The sequence below is a fragment of the Triticum dicoccoides genome, chromosome 3B (assembly GCF_002162155.2).
Source record: "Triticum dicoccoides isolate Atlit2015 ecotype Zavitan chromosome 3B, WEW_v2.0, whole genome shotgun sequence".
NCBI classification, from domain to species: domain Eukaryota; kingdom Viridiplantae; phylum Streptophyta; class Magnoliopsida; order Poales; family Poaceae; genus Triticum; species Triticum dicoccoides.
Window position 1 is genome coordinate 730,894,091 of NC_041385.1, and position 11,709 is coordinate 730,905,799.

Here is an 11,709-nt window from a genome sequence, read left to right on the forward strand (position 1 = left end):
TTGTGGGGGGCGCACCAGCCCACCTGGGGATGGTCCCCTCCCACACTTGGCCCACGCAGCCCTCTGGGGCCGGTGGCCCCACTTGGTGGACCCCGGGACCCTCCCGATGGTCCCGGTACATTACCGATAACACCCAGAACTTTTTCGGTGACCAAAATAGGACTTCCCATATATAAATCTTTCCATCCGGACCATTCTGGAACTCCTCGTGACGTCCGGGATATCATCCGGGACTCCGAACAACATTCGGTAACCATGTATATAAATTCCCTGTAACCCTAGCATCATCGAACCTGAAGTGTGTAGACCCTACGGGTTCGGGAACCATGCATACATGACCGAGATGTTCTTCGGTCAATAACCAACAGCGGGATCTGGATACCCATGTTGGCTCCCACATGTTCCACGATGATCTCATCGGATGAACCACGATGTCGAGGACTCAATCAATCCCGTATACAATTCCCTTTGTCTAGCGGTATTGTACTTGCCCGAGATTCGATCGTCGGTATCCTGATACCTTGTTCCATCTCGTTACCGTCAAGTCTCTTTACTCGTTCCGTAACACATCATCCCGTGATCAATCCCTTGGTCACATTGTGCACATTATGATGATGTCCTACCGAGTGGGCCCAGAGATACCTCTCCGTTACACGGAGTGACAAATCCCAGTCTCGATTCGTGCCAACCCAACAGACACTTTCGGAGATACCCTTAGTGCACCTTTATAGCCACCCAGTTACGTTGTGACGTTTGGTACACCCAAAGCATTACTACGGTATCCGGGAGTTGCACAATCTCATGGTCTAAGGAAATGATACTTGACATTACAAAATCTCTAGCATACGAACTACACGATCTTTGTGCTAGGCTTAGGATTGGGTCTTGTCCATCACATCATTCTCCTAATGATGTGATCCCGTTATCAACGACATCCAATGTCCATGGTCAGGAAACCGTAACCATCTATTGATCAACGAGCTAGTCAACTAGAGGCTTACTAGGGACATGGTGTTGTCTATGTACCCACACATGTATCTGAGTTTCCTATCAATACAATTATAGCATGGATAATAAACGATTATCATGAACAAGGAAATATAATAATAATAACTAATTTATTATTGCCTCTAGGGCATATTTCCAACACAATATGATATTAAGACTAAGAGACAAGTAACCATAAGTAGGGAGTTAGGGTTAGGGATAACTACAACTCCGAGAGACGAGGATGTATGCCGATGTTCACTTCCTTGGAGGGAAGCTACGTCACCGTTTAGAGAGGTGGATGTTACCATGAAGGCACACCAACGCCACGAAGGCTCACCCTATTTTCTCTTTGAGACAACACCACGAAGGCATTTCTCAACCACTAGCGGTAGACCTTGGGGTGGTCTCCAAACCCTCACAAACTTTCCGGGGGTAATCACAAAGTTCGATTCCTCTCCGAATGACTCCTACCGCCTAGGAGTCTCCAACCTCCAATAGTAACAAGAACATTGGGAAATGCTCAAGAACTTGCTCAGATCACAAATTCCTTTGGTGAAAAGAAGGGGAAGGAGTGGATCTATCACTTGATTGGAGAACTTCTCTCAAATGCTCCTAAATCCCTTGGGGATCAAGGATTTGGTGTAGGGGATCAAGAGAGGCAGTGAGATGTGTTCTTAGAAAGCTCAAAGTGAATGGTCAGTCTTATCCCGTGGGAGGGAGAAGGCTATATATAGTGATAGTGTAAAACAGACCGTTGAGCCACACAGTGTGTTGGAGTTGTCGGACGTCCGGTAAGTACCGGATGGCCGGTGACTCAGATTGGACCGGACGTCCGGCCGGGCCGCTGGTCGTCCGGTCGCTGGAAAGCCTACCAGGCCACAGAAGTCGCATGGGCCACACAGCCAGCGGACGTCCGGAAGACACCGGACGTCTGGTGGCCGGACATCCGGTGCGGTCGGAAATCTGTTAATAACCGTTATGTTGGGTCAGTACCGGACATCTGGAGAGGAACGGTTGTCTGGTGACCGGTCGTCCGTTGAGATGCACCGGACACCCGGGGAGAGCCGGATGCCCAGTCGACTGTGAGAGGTCGGACGTCCGTAGATCTTCGGACGACCGGTGATAGCTGAACCTACTAGCTTAGTCTCATACCAGTTTTTGTGCACAAGGTAGAGGATGAAACAGAGATATTTTTGAGAGGATATTTTTGTGGGTTTTGAGCAAGTTCTTTCACGAAATCCGGCTATCCCCTCTTAATAGTGCGGGATCCCTATACTCAAGAACAAACCGAAAAAGGAGCCGAAGCTTTTGTCTTTGTCTTGTATCTCTACTCTCGAGTGATACATATATTTGTCCATATTCATGATCCACACACGGCCCTTGAGACATAATCCTGAGATATACTTGATAAACATGATTAGTCCCAATATGCATGTTATCATCAACATCAAAATATGATTAAGGGCATGATTGCACTTTCAGGGGGCATCCCAAATCTACCTCCTTCCCATATCCTCCATGGGTGGAGGCGGTGCAGTAAACGATGACATAGCGCCAGTCATGACACAAGGCCAAACACTACAAAGACAATGACCCTAATCATGCTATACACTGAAGCAACCCAAGCTCCCCTCTCATCCCCACTCGGGGTAGCAACGCTGACGTAGAACAGAGATGGGATCCAGTGTCAGGCGTAGGCTTTAGTCGACATCAGTTGGTCTCTCTTCAGTTCACATGTCCATTTCCTTCAGACAACGATTCGTTGGATCCTACTACCGTGATTCATTCGGAGCCTGAGTAAACCTTCAACGGCTCGGATTCTAGTTACCGTCAATTAACATTGTTTACTGCACTGTGCAACCACCTATAAACCCCTACCGGGTTGTGGATAGGGTTCTTATGCTTGATTTGAATCATTCCTGCATGTAGCAATAGATCATATACACACATACACCACTATACTAATACATGGCCCTCTTTGCTTGACCTTATACCTATATTTGAAGTAAATTCCCGTACAGATCTTCTAACTCGTATACTAATACATGCCCCTCTTTGCTTAGCCTTATGCTTAGATTTCAGGTAAATTCCCGTATCAATCTTCGATACAATTTGTTGATCCCCATCGCGGATTTGGCCGCCGGGAGATGAGGCATGCTCTCAATGTGGGAGGACCCGGAGGAGGAGAGAGAGGGGGGCGGGGGGTTTCGAAGCGAATACATCAAACGTGTTGACAAGTGTTGAGAAAAACACACAAAGAAGAAACAAGGCGTGTGCAGCCCTGAGCAGTCACTGACAAGCCGGGCCTACAGAAGTTCATGTTTCCGGATGACGGCCGTTGGAACTGTGGCGGGAGGAGCAGGTGGGCACGAGCCAACCAAACCCTATCCCCTCCAGGCCCCGCCACGGTCTCCCTCCAAAACCCCAACGGAATCCGATTCCCCATGGCACCCGCCCCGCCAGCCTCCCATGGCGCCGCCGCTCGCCGCCCCGCGTTTCCATGCCGCCCTCCCCCGCGGCCTCCTCCTCCGCCCCCGGAAGCCCCTCCCCACCTGGCGCCGCGCCGCTCGCCCGGACGACCAGGTCCATCCCACGCGCCCGCGCCCGCGCCCGCATTTGGTGGTCTGTTGCTCGGTTCGGGTTTGATTTGGTGTTTGTTGCAGGATTTGTACGTCGACGACGACATCGGAGACGGCTTCTCGTTCAGCGGGGGTGAGTGAGGATCTGTGTGTATGCTTAACGGAATCGCAGGGTGCAAAAGTTTGGCTGGGTTCCTCTCTGCTCTGATTGCTTGCTAACGTGTGGATTGGTGCAGGGAAGTATGCGGAAGCCGAAGGCCCGAGTAAGTCGGACGAGTGGTTCGCTCAGGGCAGAATGGTATGATGCGATCACTCATTCACCCATTTCCAATCAGTTGTTCTGTGCTGATGGATACTCACAATCTTTCTAGTTTTGAGCAAATGTTTGGATGTTTGCACCTTTTTCCTGCTAATTCAGTGCCGTGCCATGAACTTTTGACCTATCAGTTGTGTGACCACTGTAATTTGAGCTAGCGATGCTAATGAGTGTGCACCTGTGCTGATAGGTAGTTTTCTTTATTTTGTTTGAGCAAATGTTTGAATGTTTGCACCTTTTGTCTGCTAACTTCGTGTAGTGCCAATGTTGCCATAAACTTTTGACTTATCAGTTGTCTCACCAAGCATGGCAATGAGTGTACACTTCTGCTGATAAGGGATTTTTTTGTGGTGTGGTGCCAATTAGCTGCATTGTATATGCTGGTTGGTTTTTGATGAATTATCCAAATCGTTGCAGGTGAAAGCTCATGCATTATATGGGAACAAAGAAAAGGCAAAAGATCCCTTTTTTGGGCTCACCATGGGTTCAGGATCACAATCTTCCGGTGATGTTTTCAAGTGAGTTGAATTGAACCATATGTTGTCTGCTAATATATAGGACAAGTATGTTAATATAGAAAGAAGATCATAGTTTTTCTGTGTACTTCTTTATTGTGTTTCAGTTGGTTTTGTGCGGAAGCGGGGAGCTCTTCTAATCCTACGGTCCTTCTAATTCATGGGTTTCCATCTCAGGTCAGTTTTTAGATAGCTTCCAATTTCTTCTCATTACACTGACAAGGGCTGAGCTGAGGCATTTTTGGGTTACAGGCATACTCTTACCGAAATGTGCTACCTGTACTAGCAGACAAGTATCGTTGCATTGCTTTTGACTGGCTTGGTGAGTTATGCACATCTTTTGGTGCTTGATAAATGTAGAATAATCGAATAAGTTGGCAGAGAAAAGCTATGTCACTCGTACGTTGGCGAAACACATTCTGAAAATTACTGGTCATTAGTCTCAAGGAGTATGCGAACCAATATAGAAACTCATCACTGGTACAAGTTATCAGCCTCTGACGTCAGAAATCAAGAACAGAAGAGACAGATTTGACTGGCTTACCACTTACCAGTTACCACCCACAAAACTTTTTCCCCTTTTGTAAAATCCCCTCAGCGGTTTACGGACTAGTAACTAACTGGTTGTGTTTCTGTTTAGTGTTGCTGCTCAGTCCCCAGAAGTTAGAACAGTTCGATATTTATCTGTAACTCTAGAACAAAGAATTTTGTATCTGCAGGTTTTGGATTCTCAGACAAGCCTCAACCTAAATATGGTTTTGACTATACTCTGGATGGTAATGTGATCTACACATTATTCCTTTTCTTCTAAACAATCTGTTGAACTGCATACTAATGTGAACTACTATGTTCCAGAATATACTTCAGCCCTGGAATCGTTAATCGATGCTGTTGCTCCTGATAAGCTCTCCATTGTTGTTCAGGTGCTTCTCATCATATGGGTGTTGGTTAATGTACCATTTTGTGTTTTTTTAATGCGAGGATGTAAAATCTTGCAGGGCTACTTCGCTCCAATAGTAGTCAAATATGCTAAAGAACATCAGGACAAGTTGAACCACCTTATACTAGTTAATCCACCGGTAAGTTTTTTTATCGTGTATTTTGCACTGGCATTTTGGTGAGATAAGCAAGTTTTCCCTCTAAAGCTTCATTATACATTAAGAGTTGCAGGCTGCATCTAATTTATGGGTTAAAGGCTTCTTTATGTTTCAAGAGTTATAGGCTGATCACGGGATATCTCATATTATAGATAACTGACAAACATGCAAAGCTTCCATCCACCCTTGCATGTTTCAGCAACTTCTTGTTGGGCGAGGTATTTTCTCAGGTTAGCAGCTATCGTGCCAACTTTGCCTAGTCTTATGTTATATAATCATTTTGGTTAAAAACAACTGTCTGAAATCTTTCAGGATCCTCTTAGAGCTAGTGATAAGGCCTTGACTAGTAGTGGCCCATACATGATGAAGGAGGAAGATGCTACTGTATATAGAAGGCCATACCTTGTCTCAGGTGCATCTGGTTTCGCACTGAACGCGATAACAAGAGCTATGGGAAAGGATCTTAAGGTAGTATGCTCATCTATCACCTTGCTTTTGTTTCGAAAAGAGGGTGACCCCTGCCCATCGATGCAGACAGCCAATCCATCACCTTTCTATTGCTTTGTTAATTTAAATGTTCTAAATTGGTTGTTTTAATACAGGCTTACATTGAGTCCATGAGAAGCATATTAGCGAGCGATTCATGGAATACAAAGACAACAATATGTTGGGGCTTGAGAGATCGTTGGCTCACTTATGATGGGGTGGAAGATTTTTGTGATGGCCTAAAACACAACGTTGTGCAGCTGCCAATGGTTTGTTTCTGTACCCTTCTCCCAATGTTTTCAAAACATTATGTTCAAAGTACTTAAATGGAAATGAAATCAAATCAAAGTTAAGTTACTGCAGGTGTAGATTATTTTCATGGTTCCTCGTATTAGGAATAATTGGCTGACACATCTTCTTTTTCTTGCGCAACTAATTTGGATGTCTGGATCTTGTTTTCTTCACTTCACATTTTATTAATTTTGTTTCATGACATATCATGCAGGCAGGGCACCATGCTCAGGAGGATCGTGGTGAAGAGCTAGGGAATATAATAAAACGTATACTGAGGTAATGCTGTCAAAATTTTATTTACTTCCTTTCACAGTTGAATTTTTCGACATTGTCCGCCAAAAATTTCGTTTTTAACTGTTTACACCATTGCAAAACTGACTGGCTCAGAGAAGTCAGACTCAAAATCAAGCATTCATATAATACATTCTTTTGAGTAACAGAATAAGTAAGCCTTGTTGTTACAAGGTGTGTTAAAAGTATTCCATAGCACTCAGATAACTCCCACTGGAGTTTTATGGGATGAGGAATGTAGTTATGAGATATGTCATAACATTTCTTGTCAGCGTTTATGTTTGGGCAGCTTCAGGGGAAAAATCTGTTTTCCTGATGTATCCAAGGCTCTGCGTCTACCTAATTAGCTCTAAGACTATATATAGTCCTACTAGCAATGGCAGGGAGACAAGCATCCCAAAAATCACCCTGCAAAATCGAGCAACAAACTGTTGTAAGACTAAGAAATTGTTGTCTGCATAAGCGTTTGCCTTCATCTAATTGTAGTTTATAGTTAGTTCCAAAGACTTACGCAGTACTAAGGACGTCGGCATGCAGCCCGTATTCTTTTGCAAATATGAACGACGTGATTGATTGAGGTAGTGCAGCCTGCAGAATGTTTAAACAAAGCGTCAGGCTATAGGCACAGGTAAATGTTAACAACATTATAATGCATAGAAAGTTTTATAAGGAGGTACCAATTTTTTATTTGGAATTTGTTAACAATAATATGTAAAACCTCGTGTACACTCATTTTAGTAAGGTTGATCTATTTCCGCAAAAAAAAAAAGGTTGATCTGTAGAGAGGAACATCTTCTTGGTATATGAGATCGGACCTACATAACCCTACCATCATCCAGATGATAACTTTCCCACTATCTGGGTGGAGGCCAATTCCCCCCACTTTTTAGACCACAAATTCTAGGAGACCAGGATTGACTTCACACCTGTTCCAAGGACTGCTTCAAGATTAACATTCTCCCTGTTACCTCCAGTTTGTTAAGTTGAAGCGGTCTTTACCTTAAACAATCAGTACCGCTTGTTTCACCAAAGCAAAACTGGCACCCCTTTGCATCTTTTATAATGTCATATATAGGGTTGGAAGTGCTAACATGGGGCATTATGAAAGGATGGCATGGACACCAGTCAGGCATCAAAGATGACATACTATTCTTTAACCATGATCCACATCAAAATCTTTATGGGTTCATATGAGCCTAATCATCTCCAGTGAAATGCGCATTAGCTGACATGATGAGGAGTAGGACTACCCTGGTGCATCGTCTAAGTGCTGACTCCACAATAGCAACTACTGATTTAAAAACCCTTAGCATTGATTATGTTGCTGAACTTTCCATATTACTATATGGATGCTAGTGTTTAACCAACAGTTTAGTCTGGTTCATGCCTATGCGACTTTTCGACAAGCATCTAATGAGTGGTTGCTAATGACTTGCTGTTTTGGACATGGCCCTTTTTCATCAGAGGATGACTACAGTCATATGGGGCCAGGCTCTACAACATGCCAAAAACAGGTGTTGTGCCCTTGCTTGCACTTTCTCCAAGCCTTTCTTTTCCTTTAATTTTTAAGCACACTTTCGATCCCCCCGACCGATTTCAACGATCTCCTCTCGTCCTCTCCAGGGGTCAAAATGTGGCACAACAATAGCAAATAGGGACATGCACTCTTCTTGGTATGAAAAAGAGAAGCTGCGCCGCCCCATTGAAGGCCAACCCACTCCATGGTCAAGACAGCGCTCCAGAGTGATTTTGAGTGTCTATGGACACAAACAAACGGCAATTACCGGTCTGTGTTCCATGTTATTGGATACGTTTTTCAGTATTTGACCTTTGTTGTGCATGACTTGAATGTTCTTAAACAAGATCAATACAGATGGCCAAGATGATAATTCTGCTAACTACAATCACGCAACTATACTGTTTGGAACGCGTACGTGTCCCGTGCCACGTAACGATGTGATTAAACTATAATGAGTCTGTTATTGCTCCTGTGGTGCATGCTTAGCTTTTAAGCATTAGGCTCCATGTTTGTGGCTCTGCAGGCAGCGTTGGTCTCAAAAGCCCAAAGTGGCGAGGTTAGTGGTGCTGACAAACTAGGACCCGAATCTCAGATTGAGATTGCACATTTGTATGTGTGGTCTTGAGGCAATGATACCTAATCTAGCTATGCTTTTATTCCATCGACTAAACAAACCTCTGGGCGGCTTTGTGTTCGTGTGGTAATTTTTTCTCCGCGGTTGCGATCTAATGTCGGTGAAATCCAATTATGGTAGATAACTTTGAGAAATCTTTTTCTTTTGTTTAAAATGCACAGTAAGGACCGAAGTGCTCTGCTCAAGCTGGTTTTCTTTTCTGGTCAAGAGTGGAGTCACGGGACTTCGCTATAAAGTGGTAAAAACTCTTCATTGGTTTTCTTGCATGCATGAAAGCAGATGCTGGGTGGATTGACATCAGCATAGCATCAACTCTGCGTAACATTAACCCAAGTGAAAATTCTCAGGTGTTGGGAAACAGATACTAGATGTTCAGTAATACACATCCCCTTTGAGCATTTTGGCTTTGCAACGGTTTCGTAAACGCAAATTTGATGTTTAATCTTATAAACATGTCAGTAAAAGGGACCGACTAGACGCTAATAGCCGACCGATCAAAATCTTCTATCTTTTTTGTAGTTACATGAATCATGTGTTTAGACTTTAGACCAGATGGTTTTTTGCGGTAACTAGAGAATATTATTTCTCAGTTGCTTAATACGGGGATTCAGAAGGAGAACTGAAGTCTTCAGGTTAGTGAAATTTGGTTGGACGCCATTTTACTAGGTCAGCTGTTAGCTGACGGAGGTAGCAGTCTTTTAGTATTGGACACTCTGAGCTTAACAAAATTCATGACCACTACGCATGTACGTAGAAGTAGAAGGAGGTGAGGTGATTAGGGAGCGGTACGTGCCTGTATGATGGCGACGCGAAGGACGTCGCCGCGGAGGCCGACGGCGATGGAGCCGATGGCCATGGCGACCGGGCCGAGGCCGAACTTGAGGGCCAGGCCCAGGGCCGCATAGCTCGGCCCGCACGCCAGGATTTTCTCCTGCTGCGCCATGAACAGCCCTGCATGCACAAAAAAGTTAGCTAGCTAGTCGTACCACTCCGTACTACTACATGAGTTACCGAACAACTCTAGAATAATCTTTTAAGTTTCTCTAGTAGGAGGAGTAATATTTTTTGCCTTTCACTGCTGTTTTTCAAGTTGCTGTCGACCACAGACAGCATGCATGCAACGTGAAAGCAGAACCTGTGCCTTTTGGTGGATGGATTCCTCTGTAAATATTCTATTGCTTTTGCTATATATGATTCTTTGTATTATTTCTTTTAGGTAATTATTACTAATAACCAAATGGAATATGTATTACTACTAGATGGGGCATTAGATACGGATTGAAACAAGTAGCGATGCAAAGCTATGAAGAGATAACTATGCGATACCTCTTCGATTAAGATTAATCACTATGCACCAGCAGTGCACGTACGTAAATCTGGATAAAATGTGCGGATGTTCGCATCATATATTCATAAGTAATGGATTGATGACCCACCCATGCTGAACATGGCCATCCCCGTGCCTGACTTGGACATGATGAGCACCGAGTTCTCCAGGACACTTGGCAGCTCCATGTGTAGCCTGCATATTAATTTCATTTTCAGTGAGCACAAACTTAATTATTGGACATGGGGTACAAAAGATGGGCAGTAAAATCGTTGGTCCCATTGCATATCTACCATGCATGCATTTGGGGAGCAGAAAAGAAATTCTAAACAAATTGTATGGCTAGCTCTAGTCTAGGGCTTGTGGAGATAGCATTAAAGCAGCATGCATACGCATACGCATGCAGTGTTGCATGGTGAGCGACACGTCGGAATGCACGTAGCACTAGTATACCTGTTGGCAACACAGGCCCAGGTGATGCCGACGAAGCTGGCGTAGGTGTTGGGGTTGCGCGCCAGCTTGTGCGCCACCGTCTTCACCAGCCTCCACACGGACGGCTTGCCGCCCACGCTCACGGCCACCTCCTCGGCGCCGGTGGCCGCAGCCTCAACGTCGGCCTTTACGGGCGACTCGGGCATCGCGGCGTCGTGGACGACGCTGGTCTTGCCGACGTCGACGTACATGCCGATGGCGGCCTTCCTGACCTCGAGCACAAAGAGGAGGAGCGTGAGCCAGACGATGGCCTGGAAGACGGACAGCTGCACGACGAGCTGCTGCGCCCACTCGCCGTACATGGCGCGGGCCATGGGCACGCCGACGACGAGCGAGTTGGTGAGCGTGGAGAGGGAGAAGCCGGTGATGGACCACCCCGCGGCGCCCTTGCCGTTGCCGTTCCGGGCGAGGAACCTGGCCCAGACGGCGATGACGGCGACGATGACGGCCTTGGAGATGACGTCGGCGGCGACGGCGCGGTAGTTGACCTGGAACGGGTCGGTGTGCAGCGTGAACTCGAAGGTGAAGAAGGGCAGCGCGAAGAAGGCGACGAGGCGGTTCACGGCGTCGCACTGCTCCCGCGTGAAGATGCGCCACCACCGCACCGAGCCGTAGCCCAGGAACAGCGCGAAGTAGAGCGGCGCCGTCGCCGCCACCACCTTGTACACGTCCCCCCACCCGATCATTCTCTGCAGCTGCTTCTTCCTCAGGAGCACGCAGGCGTTGATGGCCTGCTTGCTTTCTTCCTCTTGCTGTCGAGACTAACTTGTGGACCTCGCGATCTCGTGCAAGCTAGGGATCGATCGATCGAGCAAGCAAGATTGTATGTGTGTGTGTGTGTGCGTGTGTGTGTGTGTGCCCGGTGCAGTGAGAGCTATAGTGTGAGAGGCTGGGTGTGGTGGGGTGGTGAGTTTTATAGGGAGCTGGGGGCGAGGTGGAAGAGACGGGCTGATTACAGTGTGTGGCCAGGTGTTGGACATGTCACGGAGCTCTGGCTAGCTAGCTAGTGGCCGGATGAAGGGACGGTTAGGTTTAGGGGAGAGGGGATCTTGTTCGCGCGCTTTTGGCTTTGGAATCTGTGCGCGCATGCATGGACGCGCTCGCGCATGCAGCGGTGCGGGAGTGAACTTGGCTTGCTTTGCTTCGACGGGAGGAGACGAGAGGAGAGG

General features: G+C 46.3%; 2 protein-coding genes across 2 annotated transcripts; one reads left to right on the forward strand and one right to left on the reverse strand.

The window, feature by feature from the left end:
- Window positions 1-3,444: 3,444 nt before the first annotated feature.
- On the forward strand, window positions 3,445-8,483 carry LOC119278146 (cis-3-alkyl-4-alkyloxetan-2-one decarboxylase-like). The gene is made up of 15 exons (XM_037559499.1): window positions 3,445-3,573; window positions 3,654-3,702; window positions 3,806-3,867; window positions 4,303-4,403; window positions 4,508-4,577; window positions 4,653-4,722; window positions 5,120-5,176; window positions 5,256-5,323; window positions 5,399-5,479; window positions 5,650-5,727; window positions 5,810-5,965; window positions 6,100-6,252; window positions 6,489-6,553; window positions 8,033-8,082; window positions 8,192-8,483. The coding sequence occupies exons 1-14, from the start codon at window positions 3,460-3,462 to the stop codon at window positions 8,037-8,039; spliced, it is 1,131 nt and encodes a 376-aa protein (XP_037415396.1). The 5' UTR covers window positions 3,445-3,459; the 3' UTR covers window positions 8,040-8,082; window positions 8,192-8,483.
- On the reverse strand, window positions 6,676-11,409 carry LOC119278147 (probable auxin efflux carrier component 5a). The gene is made up of 5 exons (XM_037559500.1): window positions 10,502-11,409; window positions 10,158-10,243; window positions 9,515-9,672; window positions 7,080-7,156; window positions 6,676-6,976 (listed from the first exon to the last, which is right to left on the reverse strand). The coding sequence occupies exons 1-5, from the start codon at window positions 11,224-11,226 to the stop codon at window positions 6,904-6,906; spliced, it is 1,119 nt and encodes a 372-aa protein (XP_037415397.1). The 5' UTR covers window positions 11,227-11,409; the 3' UTR covers window positions 6,676-6,903.
- Between the last annotated feature and the right edge of the window lie 300 nt (window positions 11,410-11,709).

What these genes read in the sequence shown, in the direction of transcription:
- LOC119278146 (XM_037559499.1), top strand. Translation starts at nt 3,460, where the DNA reads ATGGCGCCGCCGCTCGCCGCCCCGCGTTTCCATGCCGCCCTCCCCCGC. An exon ending in CGGCTTCTCGTTCAGCGGGG is followed by an intron (nt 3,703 to 3,805) that starts GTGAGTGAGGAT and finishes GGATTGGTGCAG; the next exon opens with GGAAGTATGCGGAAGCCGAA. An exon ending in TCTTCCGGTGATGTTTTCAA is followed by an intron (nt 4,404 to 4,507) that starts GTGAGTTGAATT and finishes ATTGTGTTTCAG; the next exon opens with TTGGTTTTGTGCGGAAGCGG.
- LOC119278147 (XM_037559500.1), bottom strand. Translation starts at nt 11,226, where the DNA reads ATGATCGGGTGGGGGGACGTGTACAAGGTGGTGGCGGCGACGGCGCCG. An exon ending in TGGGCCTGTGTTGCCAACAG is followed by an intron (nt 10,244 to 10,501) that starts GTATACTAGTGC and finishes ATTAATATGCAG; the next exon opens with GCTACACATGGAGCTGCCAA. An exon ending in GCCGACGTCCTTAGTACTGC is followed by an intron (nt 6,977 to 7,079) that starts GTAAGTCTTTGG and finishes TCGATTTTGCAG; the next exon opens with GGTGATTTTTGGGATGCTTG.